The sequence below is a fragment of the Toxorhynchites rutilus genome, chromosome 2 (assembly GCF_029784135.1).
Source record: "Toxorhynchites rutilus septentrionalis strain SRP chromosome 2, ASM2978413v1, whole genome shotgun sequence".
Taxonomy (NCBI): Eukaryota; Metazoa; Arthropoda; class Insecta; order Diptera; family Culicidae; genus Toxorhynchites; species Toxorhynchites rutilus.
The window spans coordinates 86,170,369-86,192,045 of NC_073745.1; the positions used below are offsets into that span (position 1 = coordinate 86,170,369).

At 35.7% G+C, this 21,677-nt stretch overlaps 2 protein-coding genes and 1 long non-coding RNA gene across 8 annotated transcripts in view; 1 reads left to right on the forward strand and 2 right to left on the reverse strand.

Moving 5' to 3' along the window:
• Window positions 1-21,677, reverse strand: part of LOC129770586 (SLIT-ROBO Rho GTPase-activating protein 1-like) — a 288,922-nt gene that overhangs the window by 73,818 nt on the left and 193,427 nt on the right. Inside the window, exons 1-2 of one of the 5 annotated variants that reach the window (XM_055773514.1) lie at window positions 20,103-20,198; window positions 19,247-19,774 (exon numbers count right to left, since the gene is read on the reverse strand). The exons of 2 other annotated variants lie outside the window; for them this stretch is intronic. In XM_055773514.1, the coding sequence (XP_055629489.1) occupies window positions 19,247-19,322 (76 nt within the window). In that variant the 5' untranslated portion in view covers window positions 19,323-19,774; window positions 20,103-20,198. Of the gene's footprint in view, window positions 1-19,246; window positions 19,775-20,102; window positions 20,199-21,677 lie in introns of those variants that run through there. 2 more of the 5 variants (XM_055773513.1, XM_055773512.1) reach the window with 2 other exon arrangements.
• Window positions 11,926-12,827, reverse strand: LOC129770590 (uncharacterized). 2 transcript variants are annotated; one of them, XM_055773523.1, is made up of 2 exons: window positions 12,530-12,827; window positions 11,926-12,463 (listed from the first exon to the last, which is right to left on the reverse strand). In XM_055773523.1, the coding sequence occupies exons 1-2, from the start codon at window positions 12,639-12,641 to the stop codon at window positions 12,273-12,275; spliced, it is 303 nt and encodes a 100-aa protein (XP_055629498.1). In that variant the 5' UTR covers window positions 12,642-12,827; the 3' UTR covers window positions 11,926-12,272. The 2 variants fall into 2 exon arrangements, with proteins under 2 accessions (XP_055629498.1, XP_055629499.1); XM_055773524.1 differs by having other exon boundaries at window positions 12,548-12,814.
• LOC129770591 (uncharacterized) lies at window positions 13,080-15,399 on the forward strand. The gene is made up of 3 exons (XR_008742144.1): window positions 13,080-13,156; window positions 15,031-15,081; window positions 15,142-15,399. It is a non-coding gene; the product is annotated as an uncharacterized LOC129770591 (long non-coding RNA).

Sequence of the window (21,677 nt, forward strand, 5' to 3'; positions counted from 1 at the left end):
AATTTATGGCGTGGGAATGAATTTGTGGGAATAGGATCGTTGGGATTTTATGACAAGTGGGAAAGGATAATGGTAATAGGTTATCCCGCTACACCATCCCTCTTTGGGAGAATGATGTAACCGGGTGGAATCATTTATTATTATATTCATTATTATTGGGTGTTATAGCTTCTCCTCTTACATATGGTTATCTAACTATATTTACAGGTTGTGATAAATTCGTAAATTTAATTATATAGTGTATTTAATTTATAATAGTTTTAATTTGTTCTGTGATGCTTATTGTATAATATTTGTATTTAATGATTGTCGATAATTATGATGATAATAACAGTGATGATTTTAATAATAATTATAATTGGGAAATAATTGAGTAAAAATGAACTTAATCTCTGATACGTACCAAATTTCTAATACCCCCTTCCCCCTAACGGAGGAGGGAATTATAAGTAATTAATCTATTTTTATGTACAGTATGAGTGTTTTGGGTTTTCTCATCTAATAATATCGCGTTTGGGTGATTTATTGATATGACCTTGTATGGTCCTTGATATACCTTGTCTAGTTTTCTTCTGTTTTCGTTAGTCATCATAACTAAATCATTCTCATGTATTTGTATTGGGTTTGTATCTTTCTGCTGATCTTCACGACGCTTTTGTTTGATTCTGTCAATTATTTCTTTTGCTGATTTTGTTGCCGTTTTGAGTTTGAATTGTAATTCTTTATGATATTGCTCGATATTGTATACGGGTTCAATGTGTGATTTTAGGTTGTATGGCAGTGTTGCGTTTCTGCCGAAAACTAATTCAAAAGGTGTGTATGAAAAATCTGTATGCGGAGTGGTGTTGTAACAGAATGCGTAGTAAGGCAACCAATCATCCCAGTCGCTCTGCGATGGGTTGATGAATTGTCTCACGTATTCATTAAGACAACGATGGTTTCTTTCTAAACTTCCGATTGATTGCGGGTGATAGGGGGTAGAAAATTTTTGTTGAATTTGGAGTAATTTTGAAATATTGTCAAATAATTCATTCTTGTATTCGGTTCCTTGATCAGTTTGAACAATTGACGGAGTACCGTATACGAGAATGCAATTTTCTATAAATGCTCTCGCTATTGTGGATGCTTGTTTGTCTGGGGTTGGTTTTATTATTACGTATTTGGAGAGGTTACATTGGATAGTTAATGCATATCTATTTCCTGAATTAGATTTGTTAAAAGGTCCGATAGTGTCAATAGATACACAATCAAAAGGTTTTTCTGGGGTGGGTATTTTTATAAAGTTTTCCTTGGTCGGGGTTTTGTGTTTATTTTGTTTGCATTGTATACAATTTCTAACATATTCATAAATTTCTGATTTCATTTTGCTCCAGGAATAGAGTCTACTGAGCTTTTTATATAATCGATTGGCACCTATATGTCCTCCAATTGGTGCATCATGATAATTTTTCAGGATTTTTAATTTTTCTTCTTGGCTTTCTATCACACGCTTGGGTGTGTAGAGCACTATTTGCAAGTCTTTTAGCGAGTCGTTACAAGTCTTCTTGAAGAATTGAACGCTGCATAATTGGAATATCACGCTTGATAACGCTAGAGCTATCGCGCTTATTCTTAATTTTTTGGCCATATTTTCAACTTTCTGTAATAGATTCCCTAAGGTCTCTTTCGAGTTGCTTGCAATTTTTGTATTTGTCGACATTAATTCTTTGAATCCTGTTTTATTTTTAATTGCGCATTTCATATTATTAAATTCATTCTCGCTAGCGTTTTCATTATCTTCGAGTGCGCGTCCGCATTGAAGTTTGGGTAGTTTTTCCCATTCGGTTGGTTCAACTGCCTCGTATACTTTGAGTTGATCAGGCTCATTGACATCGAGTACAGTGTTATTATTCAAATGTTCGTATTCCGTCTGATTCATATTTTGTTCTTTTCTTGTCATTGCTCTCGTTTGAACGGCTAGGACGTTTATTGTTTTCAAAGTTTCAGAATCAATTGCTATTCGTGATAATGCGTCGGCAGTTACGTTTAGTTTTCCTTGTACATATTGTACGTCAAAATTAAATTCCTCTAAATCTAGTCTCATTCGTGTTAATTTGGAAGATGGATTCTTCATTGAAAAAAGGTAAACAAGCGGTCTGTGGTCTGTTTTTACCGTGAATTTTCTTCCGTATAAGTATGGTCTAAAGAATGTTATTGCCCAATGAATGGCAGTAAGTTCCTGTTCAATTGTTGATTTATTTGCTTCACCTTTGGTGAAGGCTTTACTTGCGTAAGCGATCGGTAATTCGATTCCATCGCAATCTTGGGCCAATACTGCGCCACAGGCAGTCTTTGATGCATCGGTTATTAGTGTGAATTCTTTTTTAAAATCGGGAAATTGTAAAATTGTGGGAGAAATCAGTGCTGATTTTAAAGAATTGAATGCTTGCTGACATTCAGAGCTCCAATCGAAGACTGCATTTTTTCGAAGGAGTTTGTTTAAGGGATGCGCAATTTGGGCAAAATTTTTAATAAATCTTCTATAATAGTTGCAAAAAGCAACGAATCGACGGACTTCATCCGATGTGTTTGGTGTAGGGTAATTTAATATGACTGAAAATTTTGATTTATCTGGTTGGATGCCAGATGCGGATATATTATGACCTAGGTATGTGACATCTGGTCTAAAGAATGAGCATTTTGCGGGGTTAAGTTTCAAATTATATTTTTGGAGTTGTTTAAAAACTTTTTCCAAATTACTTAGATGATGATTTATGGAACATCCGACTACTATAATGTCGTCAATGTAAAGGAAAGCACACTCTGGTGGTAAGCCGCTGAGTGCAATTGTCATCATTCTTTGGAAGCTGTTTGGGGAAATATTTAATCCGAAAGGTAGTCTATTGAATTCGAAATGACCGTTTGAAGTAGAGAATGCTGTTAGTTTTTTGGAATTTTCGTCAAGTTCTATTTGGTGGAAACCTGACATTAGGTCTAGAGTAGTAAAGTATTTGGCTCTTCCTAAATGATCGAGTATTTCATCTATTCTTGGAAGGGGAAATTTATCTGGTGTAATTTTTTTGTTGAGCTGGCGAAAGTCTACCACTAATCGCCACTTTTTATCTTGTGTATTAGATTTTTTTGGCACTAAAAGTATAGGGGAATTATATGGAGAGGTTGATGGTTGGATGATTCTATTTTCTAACATATTTGATATTTGTTTATTTATTTCTGTTATTTGGGCCTCTGGAGTTCGATAATTTTTTATGTAGACGGGGTTTTTGTCGTTGAGTTGAATGTTTTGTTTATAAAAGTTGTTGGTAGTTAAGAAGTCATCTTTTAAAGCGAATATTTCGTTATAGTTTCTGCAGAGATTTATCAGTTTGTGTTGGGCTTCACGGGGAGTGTTAGTTAGATTTAATTCTTCAGTTAATTTTGGTATACGATTAGGGTTGTTAGTTGTGTTGTGGTTGATTGTAAAATGTGTTAACGGTTGGGTTAGTGGCTTGAAATTTTTGGGTAGAAGTATTTCAGACGTATTGGTATTAATGATTTTAACGAATTGTGTTTTAGAGTTAACTATGGAATTTGCGCAAAATACTCCAGGTTTGATTTCTTGAGAAATTATGACAGTGTCTTCTTTTATATGTGGAATTTTTATTTCTTTGATAATCTGGCATCTGGGGGGGATGACTAGATGATCGTCCCATGTGTCATGGATCGGTACTTCTAGATTAGTCTCATTGAAGAAAAAGGATAGTAACCATGTCTTCAAACACAGATTACATTCATATTTTGTTAAAAAGTCTTTTCCTAGAATGCCGTCAGCTGTAATTGGGAATTGTTTATTCACCAAATGGAATTGGTGTGGAATTTTATTATTTTCTATAAGTAGACTAGTGTTGGTACTACCTATTGTTTCAAGTTTGCCTTCGGTCACGCCGTTTATTATGCATGTATTATTTTTGTTAATTTTCTGGGTACGTTTGATCAAATTTTCCTTTAGGATTGATATATCTGCCCCTGTATCAAGAATAAGAACGCATGGTTGTTCGCACATGCTTAATTTAACTATAATAAACATTGAACAAGTAATATTTAGGTTGAAAATATTTGATGTTGATTTCGGTTTTCCTCCTGTTCTTCGTCCGACAACGCGCGGAGGTTCGCAGCCGGGTTTTCGGAGTTTTCCGCAATTCTAATGAAATGTTGCGGTCTGTTGTAATAGTTTTGGCTGCCATTGCCCCTAAAGTTTCTGTTTTGGTTAGGGAAATTCTGTTGATGATATTGGCGATTTTGGTTAAAATTTTGGTTTTGTTGAGGTTGATTATTGAATCTACCACCTCTTCCTCTATAGTTATTAAAATTTCTACCACGATTGTTCTGGTTGAAACGGTTAGGATGCGGGTAGGGCGGTTGTCGCTGCCCGCGATTGTAAATAAGCACATTTGCTGATTTGGTTGTCAGCGATTTATATTTATTGACCTTCTCCACTGCGTCAGCTATGCTGGTGAAGGCTCCCGCACGTAATATAGTTTTTAATTCAGGGTTATCAATGCCTTCGATGAGGGCATCGATTCCTGCTTGGCAAGCGAGTTTTGCTGCTCGTTGCGGTGGTGTCTCTTCCTTGATGTGTAAGTCGATGAGTTGTTCGGTCAGCTCTTCAACTTCCTTACATAATTCGTCTGCTGACTGTTTTTTTATAGACTTCAACTTCGCTAATATGCTGTCGGCGCTAGTCTTTGATATACATGTAGTTTTTAAATTTGTTAGCAGTGAAGGTATATCCACGCTATTATTAATTGCTCTTCGGGCCTTTTTGTCGAGTCTGGTCAGTAGGAATTGATATACCAACGCTTTGTTTGCGCTGGGGGAGATCTCATTTAGTAGTGTGGCTGCACTGATGAACATATCGAGTCCATCAGGTGAGCCGTCGTAGATTGGCACCATTGCGGCTGCCTCTTTGTAATCGAATTTGGACATTTTCGGTTTTTGTATTCCAACAACGAACAATATCGCAAGAGCTACTTCTTTGAAAGATTTTTGTTTAATGATAATGTTTATTTTATTTCTAATATCTTGATATATTAGATTAGCATTTTCGGCAAGCAATAACAATTCTTCAGCCTCTTTATTGTGTACGAGAGGGTCTACTATTGTTTTAATATCTTCAGCTAATTTTTCAGCTTCTGCGAGCTTGGTTCTCAATGTAGCTTTTCTTAACTTTTTAGTTTGCTCGGATCGCAGTGATTTTGCAATTACTTGTAATTTCTGTATTTTGTTTTCTATTAAACTTGCCATTAAATTAAAGGCGAAATTTTTTTTTATTTCTGTTTTTGTTGATGTCTACAACAAGTAGTCTTACAGCTTAGCACATATTTTACATGAACATTTTGTGTTTTTTTTTTTTCATTAACAATTTTTACTTCAAAAAAATTTTTTTTTTCATATTTTACATCTTATAATTGACTTACCATCTCTGTCGGCGGTATCCTACTACAGTATCAGTAAGGCTGAGCTTTGTGAAAGGTGTCACATAGATGGTTGCTCCATGGATGTCTTCAATTTTGATATTGAAACCTCTTTTCGGCTGCTTCGGGTGTTGCTTCCTATATTGCCGCCATCCGATTTTTTCCACTAATGCGATGTGTTCCGCTTGGGCCTCCGCCTGGGCCAAGATGTCCTTGATGTTCTCGTTCCACATGTTTAGTTTTTCCAATGGTCACTAGTTCGTGTAATGAGTTTCTATTGGTTCGTTCACATGGGTGGTTAGCACAGTTCCGTTTATTAGTTCACTTTGTTCAAATTTTGAAAAAAAAATAGTTCACTTCTGCCCTTTATACCTGGTTGAGCTGTGCCGCTCTCACTGCTCGGGAGGCTACTCTCTCCGAGTGATTCTTATAAAACGTGTGCATTAACCGCACAACACCGTAACCTAACGCAGCACCAGCAAGGATGCATAAAGCAATCGTTTGCGGTGAACTCGACACTGGGGCGCTCGACACTATCTCGTCTGCCGAGAAAAAGCCCATTTTTGAACGTTCACTGTTTCGTCAAAACAAAAAAAATTGTTTGGTTTCACTCATAGCCGAAGATTCAGGCTAAAGTCTCGGTCGCCATGTGGAAAGGTTCAACCCGATGTAGTATACAATTTCTATCACTTTGGGGCACTTGTGATATATTTCGGAATGAAAGAACTCAGGCACATTCCACTAATATAAATATCACTATATTCTTAGTTCCGTCCTCGCGTGCATTCGACACTTGTTAACTTGATTGGTTGGAAATGTAAAAGACCTGTTGCTTGCATTCGACATGTACTTTTTATAATGCTTAAACTAAAACTCTACACAAGGTAGCTTCTATTCTAGAGGAGGAGGAGCCAGCAAGGAAATATGTGAGCGCGTTCGATTGGTTCGAACGGGTCAATACGGAGAACAAAAGGGTAGTGGTTGTTTCTGTGTGTTGTCATTTCACACTTGGTTGAAGTGGGTTAGTTCTGCATAATGTTACGCTGCAAGGGTGAGTGGTTGTTATTTAATATTATCGTATGCAGCTGTGAGCTTGTGACATAAAAATGCATTTGGCCTACAAACATGTATGACGATAATTTATGGCGTGGGAATGAATTTGTGGGAATAGGATCGTTGGGATTTTATGACAAGTGGGAAAGGATAATGGTAATAGGTTATCCCGCTACAGTAATCTTTGGGCGTTATAGGAGGGTTGGTAATCTTTGGACGTTATAGTGCATATTATAATTAAAGTCCAAAAATAATAGCAAACAGCAATCAAATATAGAAATAAAATAATTGCTGATTTATCGTATTTTTTAAAGATTCAAAAGATGATTCAAGGGGTCTCCCAATTTCCCAATTATTATCCAACAAGTGATTTCGAGTCCGAGTTTCAAACATTAAAAGCAAAAAGCAGACTTAAACATGGTTCAAGTTTCTGTTCGAGAGATTATAGTTGAAGTTTTCTTTCACAGTCGTGTTGCAGCAAAGTTGGTACCGAAAGACTAATACGAAGAGAGAAGAAGTTCATGAAAAAAGGGTCCGTTGTCACCGACAAAGACATGGAACTCAATGCTGAATTTGTCCAGACATCCATTGAACAAATAGTGTTGCTGGAAACAGGACATAGGCGTATGAATACGACAAACAATCCAGACATCAGGCTTCATTTCGATACATTTGAAAAACTATTCCAGTAAAAACACTTCTTTCACGCAGCTAATAAGGTGACAACAATTTGAAGACCGGAGTGCATTTGTGACATTTTATTATTCAGTATCACATAATTCTATTTTCCTAACCCATTCTTATTTATATTCATATTTTAAATTTCATATTATCTCTTATATTTTTCTAAATTTGTTATATCCTGTGGTAGATTCCATTCATTTTCAACATTAGGTCGAGCATGTAATTGCAAAAATGAGGAGATGTAGAGAAATCTATGGAATCTAATTGCTTATCAATAATTCTCATTAATCATTAATCAGCAACGGATGGAGGCTAGTTTTTGACTTAACAGTTCTGAATTTCTACCATCAACGATATTGTGCCACTTGCTCAATGCTAATGCTAATTTCAAAACACTTTTCCAGTAGAAAAGAATACACGCATAAGACTACTTATTTTTTCTATTGGTTTCAAATCAGAAAGAATGTCACATTTTCATGAATAAGTTCAAGAGCTAATAACTGTTTTTATTGCTAACGGATTTGCGTATCCAAAAATCAGGAATACTCTAAGATTTGTTTGAATTGACGAAAATTGAAAACATTTCCATTTGCCCATGCATTTGTATGTGCATTCTTGTGCATCTTTCGCTACCCTTACCATAAATTACAATCAACAAATGTGACGATGAAGCACAAATTTCATATAACAATGCGAATCAATCGCACAAAATGCAAATGCAGTGCTTGCTCCCCGGACAATGAGAAGAAAGGAAATTTTGAAACTTAAATTTCGCCAGTTTGCCACTCATTGCCATTTGGGAGAGTATAAGAATGCCTTTTGTATTTTCTATTCCAGTTGTGCTACAGCCAACGTGCAGTCAACAGCATATGTTAAGTCTGAAAGTTCATTTGAAAATTTTCAAATTGACTTTCTAGTTGCTTTGTCACTGTGCGCGAATCGCTTGAGTGTACCAGTTAACGGACGAACAGAATAAACTTGAATTTTTGTAATTGAATTCTTGAATTCTGAATTTGGAAATTCTAAGCGCTTCGAGCGAAATCAAAGTGATTCTAGCTGTCCATATCATTTTTGGGAAGTTCGTCCTGTTTTTATAAAATATCAAAATTTTACATTTTGATATTTTTTTTACATTTATTAATGTAGGACTACATTATACCTAAGGTATAGGGGTAAAATGTAAAACTAGAAACTGAACATGTGTCAAATAATAGAAGATAGCGAACGTAGTTTGTAGTTTGCATGAATCGATGGAATGATTGGCAATAAGTACAAAAATTCCAATGTGTAGCCAGTTTGTGTATTGCTCTCGGGTGGACAAGCTTATTCAACACGTAATATCGTTAGCAATATTACGATGATAAGTCGAAATTTCTTCGGAAACAAAGGTGCCATTTGAGGAAAAAAAACATACTTTAGGATTTACATTTTGCTAGAAAAATGATATCCTTATTATATTGTAATTATAAGTTCTTCGTTTACGTTTTCTTGGTTTGATTCCCTCTTTCGTTTTCTTTTGTTCGATTCCCTCTTTCGTCATCTTCTTCTAAATAATTTTATTCTTTTCTCCCATTTATTTATTTCTATTTTTTTCGTTTTCATCTTCTTTTCCTCGAGAACATTACGAGATTGATTATTGCCTTTTCCCCTTCTCCTTCTGCTCCTTCTTTTTTTCTTCTTTCAATTTCTTCTCCCTCTTTATTGACGTGGGACTACGTCTAACCGGAATATATCGAATATGCCAAACCGATATAGTGGTTCTCAGATTTCCATGAAAAGTTGCAGTTTTGTTCTTTATCGCAAAAAATTAGACCCGTATTTTTTTTATTTTTTCGTTAGAGTGACCATTTATGCGTGGTCAGAAAAATGAATTTTTCCACTTTTTCTCAAAAACTCTGATCTTTTTAAAAAACTCAGATCTTTTGAACCACTGAACTGATTAAGACGATCGACATATCAAATTGAAGTCAATAAGCTAGCCTTCTATTAAAACTTGCAGAAAAAAATGAATCCTGTTTTCGTAATTATTAATTGTAGTCGGTTTTTATTGTTTTCATGGCTTTGGACTAGAGGGCGCTTTATTTTTTTTATATTTTTACTTGAATGCTGATGATTTTCTACATAACATATCTCGATACAAAAGATGCTATATTCAAAATGCTTTTATCCAAAAATGACTTTTTGCAAAAATTCATAACATTTGAACTACTGTACCGATTTATATGATCGACATATGAAATTGAAGGCAATAAGCTAACCTTTTGATATCACACTTGCGGGAAGTTTGGATTCTAGTCGCATAGGTCTAGTCTAGTCACATAGGAATATTGAACGAAGGCTTAAAACATGTTAAATTTGCGAATTAATAACTTAAAAACGAAAAATAACACCTTTTTATATAATGTAAAAGAAAAAATATAGCACCCTTTATCTTTAACCGAGAAAAATATGGAAAACTAACTAAGTCAATAATTACAAAAACGAAAATCCAATCCAAACAAATGATTACTAAGCCAACGGTAGACCCACGTCAACCTTGCGGTTATATCATAGACCACCCATTTTTACTCCTTCATTTGTTTCTGTTTTTTCTACTTTTTCAATTCTCTTCTTTTTTTCTGTTGTCTCACATTTCTTCCTCCTTCTCATTCATTTTTATTCTTTTTTCTTCTTTTTGTTATACTTCCTAATTGTTTATTTACTCCTTTATTTTTCATTATTTTATTCCTTATTTTCTTTTCCTTTTTCTGCTGTTTTTCTTCTTCTTCAATAGTTTTCTTATTTTCGCCTTCTATTTCCATTTCATTTATTTTCCTTTTTTGCTGGCGATATGTACGACGATACATGATTCCACGTCATTATTGTATTGGTTTCCAGATAAAAAAGGAAAAAAAACCGAGCACCATTCTCGTGAGAGTAGTTGAAAACTGTCTGATGCAAACGAGTGTCAATACCGATAAACAGCATGATATGAAATTTGAGTCAACATATACGATTTGGTATTGGAAACAACACAATAAAAATTATTACTGCATTTTTTGCAGACAATTTTGATCTTTCAATTGTGTATTCTCAAATCCAAGGTAGGTCTCAATAAAAAGATGTTCCGTAATTTGTTGTTTTTATGCGTTGTCAAAGTTAGATTGAAGCGGTTAAAAATGTGGAATAATAGTGCTTTCGTGTCATAAGAACACAAATTTCGACACACAACCAGCTTGTGTATTGTTCTCGCTAGATCAAGAATGAAAATGCTTTAACAGAATGGCCTACTATTCGCTACTGGTTTTGACTACCGGGGTACTATTTGTTTTTTGTCCTATGACAATTCTGAGTGTTTTTTTTCAGGTGCGATCATACGTTTACAAGAGAAAGTTTGAAAGTTGAACCACAGACCTCATTCGGAACATTCAGTTATTGGAGCATGCTTTTTATTGTTCAGTCACCGAAAATTCATGTTTTTATTGTGTACGGATCCTGGGAATGCTAGCTGAAGCGTTTAATAAAGCTCAATATATTATTTGCCCTATGTATGATTGTGTTATAATGATCAACGAAGGTTAGTTTGGAGTCTAAGACTACATCTAAGTCTCTTACTCGTTGACATATGTTTATGGGTTAATGGCCTAATATCTTTGTTCAATTGTGTTTTTCTTCTTAACATTAAAGTGCATTTTCTAACGTGGAGTTGTAATAAACTCTTAGTGCACCAAGTATAAAAGATGTGAACTTAATTTTTGACTGTTTGAGAGTCTTCTTCATTTTTTTCTTCCATATACAGCTTCATATCATCTGCGTAGATAAGTGCCATTATCACTTTCAAGAAAAAACGCAAACATCATTAACAAATAAAATGAACACAAATGGTCCCAAATGAAAGCCTTGAGGAACTCCAGGCGTACCATATTAGATACCGCGTCACTTTCAGAAAAATAAAGGAAAAAAATAATATTTTTTAATTTTTTGGTTTTTTTTGCAAATGGGGAAACTATCTTGAACTGAAATTGAGTCTGATGATAATTTTATATTGAAATGATGGGTTTTGATAGAAGTACTAGAATATTTATAAAAAAATAGATTCGATGCCATCAAGTAATAATTTTTTTTTCATTGCGTTTTTAACAATTCGAAACTGCTTTCGAGTTCACAAATCTGATAGGGTTAATATGCTTCACACTACCGTAGGTGTCGACACTTTACATTCGTCATCGCGAATGTGTTGAATGATTGAAATTTTTATACTTTTCAAGAGGCTACTAATAGGTTAATTTGCTTCTAGCCTTGAAAAAGACCATTTAGAAGATCAATCAATGAATGAATCTGGAATTGAGACCACTTAATATTAAGTTTGAGCATCGTGTGCGTTGCCATTAGATCCAATTTACATCAATGAGAAAAATGTGACGGTTGGGGCGAGTTGACTGTTCGTCTCGTTACCAGGAATATATAATGTGTGAGCCGAACGAGCGGGACAACTTTCTATCTCTCTCTTTCACTTTCTCAAATTCCTGAAAGCAAACCTTGTAAATCTTCAACTATCACTCAATTTATCACTGACATACACACACCTATTTTGTTAAGAGCATGCCTGCACATGCAGCACTTTAAGCATTCGAAGAAAAGTGAAAATTCCGTGTAAGCTTTTTAGGTAAGCTTTTTAGGTCTGCTTTGGGCTGTGAGGCGTAATGTACACTTTTGGCGCGATCTATTCATTATTTATTTTTAGTTAACCAATGGGGCAGTCGATTTCGGAGTGGTATTTTTCGGAGAATTTCGGTGGAACTGTGGAGTTATGGTTGATCAAACCATCCGTAAATACTTTGAGTGCATTAAGCTTTCGCAAAAGTAACGTTTGTTGGAATGGACAGAAACCATGATCAGAATGATCGAAATGGCATCCTCTTCATACCTGAAGCACAAATCGTATTGTGCTTCTGCAGTTTTACCTCCATCATCAAATTTCGATACGTGAAAATTTAGAGTTTCGGTATAATTTTTTTTAACTTTACACTTGGGATCTCCATCTTTTTCTTTTTACTATCAGACATCACAATTTATCAGATGAATCAATCGATCGGAATCGCCCCACTACCAGTTCTCTCCGTCATAAATATCATAGTAACAATCATTGGCCAGCTTCGCATGGGCCCTCTCGAACCAGTCAACTGCATGCTTGACCTTCTCGGGACATTTCGAGTCGCACTGCTTCTGGAAGTACGCGGCCAGCTCCTTATAGTAGCGTGCCATTTCGTCACAGTCGATATCCTGATCGTCGCGAGCTGTGTTAAAACCGGTTAAATCAAGTAACTCATAAATATACACAGAGAGCCATCATTAATAAAAACATTGTCTCAGAACATTACTCTCGACTCCAACTTCCGAAAATGACACCAGCAAGGTCACCAGCTGAAGCGCGTAGCACAGTGCTCTCAGATTGATCAACAGTCGCTTGTTCATTACTTTTCTCGGAACCCCACGGGTTTACGGAGTAACCACAGTGTGCTGCCTTGCCTCGGACGGAACGGATGCACCCGCCAGGATGCGTTCAAGTGCAGTTCGATGATGGCGATGAACAAATGCAAGCGGCGCACTGTAGCATCTAAAACACGTCTTAACGACAACTACTGCGCCCACCCGGGAGAGGTGTAACGCTAACGATAGCCAGGGGTGTTTTGTTGTTGTTTATGATTGGAATAAATCGCTTTGTTTATGGGCCCTTAACTTAACGAGGCAGAAGCGAATGGAACCAATTATTTCGTTATAGCTAGAAATATGATGTTGCTGCGATTTTGTTTGATTCCAATATTTGGTCCATTCGCTCGCAAATGAATGATCGATTCGATGCTGTGCATTTCGCTGCTGGTGTTCAAGTTATCCGGATGTACTTTGAAAATGGACAAATTTAATCATAAGAAACAGCAGATTATCAACTGATTGAAACGTCATTGGTAGCTTTAGTGAATGGAACAGAGGTACTTATAATATCGAAGAAGTTTCTAGCAAACTGATTTTTTCAAAGTATAGGGGTCCTTACCCGACCTCCTAAATTGCAACATTCATTAAGCACCTAAAATATTCGTTTTTTGATAACGCGAGCATTGAAATGAATATCTACCTGAATAGTTTTCTGATTTTCATATTTTCAAAGTTTCCGATTTTTAAATGTATAGATTTTCAGATTTTCAGATGTTCAGATCTCCAGATTTGCAGATTACAAATTTCAGATATTAGATTTTAGATTTTCAGATTTTAAGATCCAAAATTTCCAGACATCCAGATTTCCCGATTCCTAGATTCCCAAATTCACAAATTCTCAAATTCCCGAATTCCCTGATTTCCTAATTCCTATAAATCGGATTTTAGATTTATAGATTTACAGATTTACAGATTTTCAGATTTTCAGATTTTCAGATTTTCAGATTTTCAGATTTTCAGATTTTCAGATCTTCAGATTTCCATACTCCCAGATTCCAAATTTCAGCTATTAGATTTCAGATTTGCAGATTTTCAGATTTCAAGATTTAATATTTCCAGATTCCCAGAATCCCAGATTCTCAAATTCCCATATTCCTAGGCTCCTAGATTTCCTGATTTGAAATTTTAGATTTTAAGATTTCAAGATTTACAGATTCTCAGATTTCCAAGTTCACAGATTTCCAGATTCTCAGATTTCGGAGGCGATCTGGCGTAGTGGTAACATCCATGCCTCTCACGCTAAAGATCACGAGTTCAATTCTCACTCCCGACATTCTTCCAAAAATGGAAGTAAAAGTGACGAACCAGCCAAATTGAGTTGAAAATCACTATAATACAGATAAAAAAAAAAAAAAAAATTCTCAGATTTCCAGATTCTCAGATTCCCCGATTCCAAAATTCCCATATCCCTCGATTACTAGGTTTCTAGATTTCCAGATTTGAAATTTCAGATTTTAAGGTTATAAGATTTACAGATTCTCAGATTTCCAGATTCCCAGATTCCCAGATTCCCCGATTCTAGATTTCTAGATTCCCAGCTTCCCCAATTCATAGATTCCCAAATTCTCAGATTCCCAGATTCTCCGATTTTAGGATTTCCAGATTCTAAGATTCCCAAATTTCCAGATTCCTCGATTCCTTCATTCACTGTTGATTTCCAGATTTGAATTCTCAGATTTCACATTTTCAGATTATCAGATTACAAGATCTCAGATTCCAGGTTCCCAAGATTCCCAAATTCCTCGATTCTAGATTCATAGATTCCCAGATTCCCAGCTTCCCCGATTTCTAGATTCCATGATTCTCAGAGTTCCGTATTTCCAGATTCCCAGATTCCTCGATTCCTACATCCACTTTTCAGATTAAAAATTTCAGATTCTCTGATTTCTAGATTTACAGATCTCCAGATTCCCAGATTCCCAGATTTCAAATTTTCAGATTTTCAAATTTCAAGATCATAGAAATGAAAAATCTGAAAATCTGGATTCATAGATTACCAGATTCAAGTTCCCGGATCCTCAGATTTCTAAATTCTCAGATTCCTAGATTCCCATATTCCCAGATTCCCAGATTCCTAGATTCCAGGATTTTCAGATTTCAGATTTCACTAGTTTTTGTACACTAGTAAAAATGTAATATGTAAGAACAATGAATGCTCTATAAAAGTGTGTATATTCATATAGGTGAGTGTGGGGTAAGACGGACACTTATGTTTTATTTATAAATACTTTTTTTTTTATTTGAATGATGTACAAACTTGCAATGTAGTGTAGCAATACTTTTGACACTTACTGTGTGCACCTAGCTGGTCTTCTGTCAAAATTGTAAAATGATCTGCAAAGAACACTTTGATGTAACTTTTCGTCTGCAGAAAACATGGTTCCTATTGTTAACAAGTATTTTTCTGGGTATTCTTCGTTACGTGAGTCACTTTACTTTATTTTTATCGAATCAGCGATAATTTTTCTCACTTTTACTCCAGAAATATTGATGTTAAAAATACTAATCAAGTCGGGAAAGACTGTGGAGGCACTAACTACGTTCCCAAGAGCAACCGAAGGCATGGACGAACCAGCGGATGGAAGAAACTGTTAAGGGAGGGTCTTCCGTGAACATTCTAAGAACAACATTCATACGGCACCTCAAAAATTCCAATTTTTCGTCACAGCTAGAACCACTTCCGGTTCCAGTCAGCAGCAGGAACAAGAATATTTAAAAGGAAGTGACAGAATCGTTGTATTTATCGGCATCTCCTCGACATAGAGAGTAGATTCTATGAGAAGTCCATGACTGAAGTCAGAAAATTTGAAGGCCACGGAAAAAGACGGGCTGAAGCAATAAACCAACTCAGATGGCTACATGGATGGATCCGAGCTGTCATTCCGGATGCCGAAAGTTTTTGAAGACATTAAAAAATGAGAAAGATTACAAGGCCCTTCTAGCTGAATTTAGTCAAGTCTTTTTGTCAAAAACCTGTTGAGAACATCAACATGAATTTTTAAATATAACTTTCCAGTTAGTGTTCATCTTTCCCGACTCTTTCTTATCTTTTCAAAGATGCTGGACACATCAATTTAGCGGAATTTCTGCCTCAGAAACAATTTTGATTATTAACAGAAACTTAGATTATCAATTCGTGGTGAGATAGTTATATTTTTTTGTGAAATTCAAGAAAAAAATAACTTTTACTTAAGGTGTTCATCTTAACCACCCTTCCCCTATATGAAACAAAGCGAATTACGTATGACCGAGCATAACTCAAGAACGGGTCATCTGATTTCTGATGCCTTTCTATTAATGTGCTTGTCTCTTTGGGAATAGTTTTCACACCAAGGAATATTTTGAAAAAATGAGAAAAATCGAAAAAAAAGCGATTTTCCAGCAGTTTTCCTAATAGAGATAGTTAGTTCAATTAGAGTTCGCGTTGACGGCATTGAACATCGTGTTCAATTGGAGTGAAATGAAAATGGCAAAAGGGTTTCAAGGGAAATAAACACACTCCAAAGTAAAATAAACAAATTCGAATATATATATATATATATATATATATATATATATATATATATATATATATATATATATATATATATATATATATAATCTAAGATTTCAGATTTCAGATAACAATAGTTATTGTACACTGGTAAAAATGTGAAATACAAGTACCAAGAATCGATACCAATTTTCGTTGGAAAATTCTGCACGAAATTTTTAATTATAAATAATTATTGATTTTTAATTGATTAATTAATGATTGTCAGATTGATATTTTTAAAAAAAAAAAAGACTTCATAAAAGTGTGAATATTCTTATACATAAAACAATGTGAGATGAACATCGAGTAGAATTGATGCAAAACGAAAATGGCAATGGATTTTTCGGTGGAATGAACAAACCTTCGAAATAAAAATTGAAAATTAAGAATTGACTTTTCTGTATTCCGTTTTTCTTATTCCGGTGAGTTTACTGAAAATCAATATTAGAAAAATTTCATGCCAACAAGTCTTAAAAGTTGGCAGTACCATCTGAGATTGCAGTGAAACTTTGTGGGTGTAAGAAAATTAGCCATTTGAAAAACTTTGCATGTTTGAAATCCCAAAACAAAATTTTAGACGACTTGTTCAAAAGGGTCTAAGGTCTTTTTTCTTAAATTTTTGAATAAAATCTAACTCAAAAACTATAAAACCTACAAAACTTTGATCACAAGGAGAAATATAGGAAGTTGAATTTTCATTGATAAAATATCAAAGAATTTAAAAAAATACACGGAGAAAAATTAATTTAAATATTAAAATTCGCTTTTCAATTCAACGTGAAAAAGTTGTTGTTGGAAAAACTCAATTCCTGTGGAGATGCACTTTTCCCGATGTATGTATGAATTTTGCTTATAGGGGAGATGGGGGTAAGGCGGACATGTTAAGGAAAACTTGAATTGTATCTGGCCAAATGTTTTATAAAAATGTATTTTTCCATTTTTTTTTACTGAAATTAAAACAAGCCGAAAAGTACAACATTTTTATCGGTGCGGGTATAATGGACATGTAGTGGTGGGAACATGGACAGGTTCATAATATACGAAGCGCAGAGCTTTCTCGCTCGCGAGAGGAATAATTTCACTCTCTCTCATTGTTTGTGCGTCCAGTAACTGAAATAGAATAAAAAGAGAAAGCAATATAAAAAAGAGTTCAATATTCTTCCCTTCATCATGCATTGGATGTGACTGTCCATTTCAACCCTCGAAGTGCAATTATTTAAATAACTTAAATTTATCACTTACAAATGAATTTAATTTTCCGTACATACCTAATAACGCTTCTCTGGGTTTTTGTTTCTCTATTCCACTTTTGATCAGTATTCATTGTCATAGGATGGTTTAAATATTATAGAATAGCATGTAGAAGGGTTTCCCATCAACAGAAATTCATAATGCAACTATACAAATCAACCACTTGTCTATTGTACCCCCACTGTCCGTCCTACCCGCGACTCCCCTACATCCAAACTAGCGTTGGCAGAAAACATTTTATCCTTGGCAGAAATTATGCCATTTCATGTGCTAGAGGGTCATATGCGCAAATAATGAGCTGTTTTAAAAGCTTAAAAATGGTTTGTATGTATGCGAGCAGACATCTCTTTCTGTTTTCTTTTTTCATTTCATTTGGGATTGTGCCAAAAAAAAAGTCCATACGACGAAAATGGGAAGATTATTGAAGATTATTGTATGGGGTATTCATATATTTTTTTTCCAAAAAAAAGAATTTTAATTTCACAAATAATTTTTCTCCGGTGTGATCGGTGTTTTTTCAAAATATATTTTTTAATAAAGATATTTTTTAATGAAAACAATTTCTTACATTTGATTCTTTGACCAAAATATAGATCTTATTGTTTTTAAGTTTGATTTTTTGGAAAAAAAAACACTTGAGCCCTTCTCAAAAAGTCGTCTAGATATTCTTTTGAAGATTTGAAGCATGCAAAGTTGCTTGGATGGCAATGCTTTTACATCAACAAAGTTCCACTACAATCTGGTATGGAGCTGCCGAATCAAGGGTTGCACACGTGGGTGACGTCCACATTGAACCCCTGTTGAACTGACAGGAGCCAACATATCGTATTCTCCTTGAGATTTGCCCAATGATCTTAGCATCATCCATAGTACCCAGGAGAGTTTACTCTCAACAAAAAAAAACACTCTTATCTCGAATCGAATTCAATTTTTAAAGGTGATGTAATATTCGCATGCATCGGTATGACAGCACCAGTGGTCATGTAGACAGCGCGGTTGTGAGGGAAGGCGTTACAACCGAGCCGGCCTCGGTTCTATCTCTGCTTGAGATCATTTTTTTTTGTATAATTCCAAACTGACATCCAGTCTGAGAGAATGAGGAGTCTGCTCCCATACATACAAACAATTTAAAACTCAAATTGTATCAAACGTCAAGTGAAAAGAAATGCCGCGAATGTACAATTATAACGCGCCGCTTTCCAATATGACTCCACGATCTGTTTCTCTATTGTATGGGTCCAAGACAGTGATGCATACTATTGCAATACGCTAAAGTTTCATTAGGAGACATCTGCATCTGTGTTGTGCAGGAGACAAAGTCGAAATATAATTTTTTTTTCGTTCCCAATTTAGAAACCGAAATTGATCAGTGTGCGATTGATCGTGCTATTAAATTTCAAATCATTGAAGTATTTCAAGAACTACATCATGAACACAGTTCAACCAATCAATCAATGCCTCCATCATTTTTTGGAGTATTAAATCAACGTTCATATCTTTCACTGGAAGGTTTATCTACTCTAATAATAACCTGAAACACTAGTTAAATAAGAAAGATGCAGACCTCTGTGTTATTTGGTTTTTTAAACAAAAAAACTAAACGTGATCTATAAATCCGATTCGAAAGATTATTATGAATCTATGTCAGTAATTCACTTTTCCTATAATGAAATCAATACTTCCAAAAATGTGAATCGAATGTTTTAAAATGTAGCCCACTGAAGATAAAAAAAAAATTAACATAATTTCCGATATTCAAGTGAAACCAGATGCATTTATTTGGCAGCAACAATTACAATACCTGGAAACACATCCCGAAACTCGGGACTCGGCTGATGGATCCATCCATTTCGTTGTTGTATGATGCACTGAAACATGTTGTTGAGCTTGGGCTGTGATGCGAAGCGCCGTGGTTTCACAAAGAGAAAATTATTCCAACAGGATCAAACTTATCACCAATTTTACGTGCGTTCGAACGCGCTCACTGAATAACTTTTTTTCACGATTTTTTTCTCTCCAAAACAAGCACTCTGCGTAATCACTTTCTTCGCAGGAAGACAAAACTCTATTCTGGAACGGCCAAAACTCGGTGCCTCTGTTGATTACGTTGACCGCTCATCGTCGGGACTGATGGTGGTAATAATTCTGAAGATCTCATTGCTTTCGACTGACATAACTTTTTTTTTGCCCTACAGAAGAGGTTATCGCTGGAAAAGAACGCACTTCGCGAGGACACCAAATACACTCTTATCAGCCAGTAATCACTTTTTCTTCGATGAACACTTCTTCGGTCTCCAGCATCCAAAAGACACACTAACGACTGCTGCTGCTATTGGGAAGAAAAATGAAATACATAACGGTCAATAAATCTCCTCTGCTTCGGCAGAAGGTCTCTTTTTCCACCACTGGCGCCCATCTTTTCACTGAGAACACTTAGTCTCGGGGGTAACAATTTACGCAGGGAACGAGGAACCTTGATCCAGTTGCGGTGGTTTTTCTTGTTCTTCTCACGACGGCGCGGATATCAGCTATTTATGGGCGCAAAAAAAAACGCATGATCCTAAGCTAAGCGTGAACTAATGGCCAACAACGATGTTGGATTATCTGAAATTGACCGTAAACAACCATCCGAAACAGAGAGATAGAGAGAGTGTTACTTCGGCGAACAAGATGCGAAGAAAAAACAGCGTGCGACCGAAAGCCGGTACCGTTCGGAGCGGACTGAAGTCAAAAGCGGGCGGTGCTCGCACATGACGCACAATCAACTGAACTCGAAATCGAACTGAACCGAAGAAAGAAGACCAAGCGCAGCAGCAGCAGCAGCAGTGAATGAAAATCTCTTCCCTTCCGCCTTCACGATGCCGACGACGCCGCGCGTCGCGCAATGGTTTGTCTTTTGCGACCGATCACTGCACTGTTGCCCTACGCGTAGTAGCTGCGTACGAACCACGGAATCATGGTTCCGCAGGCAACAAACATTGATGCACACGAAAGGGTAGGTACTCACATTCACGCCATAAAAATGCAAGAAAACGTTCGGTCTTCGGTGGGGTCGCCGCTTGCGTGCGTCTGCTGCCATCGGGCGACGGCGGCGGCGGCTAATATTTTGTATACACACATCGGTCGTCGGGGTTATGTTGAAACAATAAAAAAAGAAATAAACAAAGACAATCGGGATGGAATGAGTCGAGCGGTAATCGAAATTTCAGTGACCCGAAAAAAAACTTGTTTTGTGTATGCCACTACTTTCGATGAAGCTGATTGTGTGACTATTAGGTTCAAAGGGCGTTGTAAAAGAAAAGATTTCACCAGATGAAAATATGATTCTTCATAATTTTTCCGAATATAAAATTTAATCGAATGTTACGTTTGCCTTAACACATGTTTTGGCATCCCGATTTATTACATGAAATGAGCCTAAAAATAACAGAAAATGTCATGACTCTCAAATACTAGTATAGCATTTGTATAATATACTAGCTGTTTTTTTTCTGTATTATAGTGATTTTCAACACATTTTGGCTGGTTCGTCTCTTTTGACTTCCATTTTTGGAAGAATGTCGGGAGTGAGAATTGAACTCGTGACCTTGAACGTGAGAGGTACGGATGTTACCACTACGCCAGATCGCCTCTGTATACTAGCTGTGCCCTGCAACGCTTTGCTGTGGCACATTGTGGTTGCATGGCTGAGTTGAATTTTTCATTTGTTCATGTTGTAACAACAATCCTAGATGTGTTTGGTTGTTTTGTATATTGTATCATTGTATCATAGTTTGGGCTCAATCGGTTCCATACTTTTCAAGTTTTTGACGCGTACACAAACGAACAGAACATTTTTGGAAACAAGATGTTTCCATCACATAGAACACATATTCATTACTGAATAGTCTATTTTCATTAGAAGCTCAATTTCAGAAACCCACTCTGGTCAGATATAAAATCATTTTTCCTCAAATTTTTCAATTTCTTATGTCGTAACAACACTCCTTGAAGTGGATTGTATATTGTGTCCAACTTTGAGCTCAATCGGTTCCGTACTTTTCGAACTTTTGACGCGTACACAAACGAACAGAACATTCTTTATATATATGGAGATAGAGATAGATGAGGGAAATTTATAAATTTTGAATCACTTTGAAACACAATTTCAGTTCACGATTTTGTCAAACATGTGGAAAAAAGATGTTCATCACATAGAACACATATTCATTACTGAATAGTCGATTCTCATT

Coding starts and splice junctions, on each gene's coding strand:
- LOC129770590 (XM_055773523.1), bottom strand. CDS start 12,641: ATGAACAAGCGACTGTTGATCAATCTGAGAGCACTGTGCTACGCGCTT. Junction 12,464..12,529: donor GAGTAATGTTCTGAGACAAT/GTTTTTATTAAT, acceptor GTTTTAACACAG/CTCGCGACGATCAGGATATC.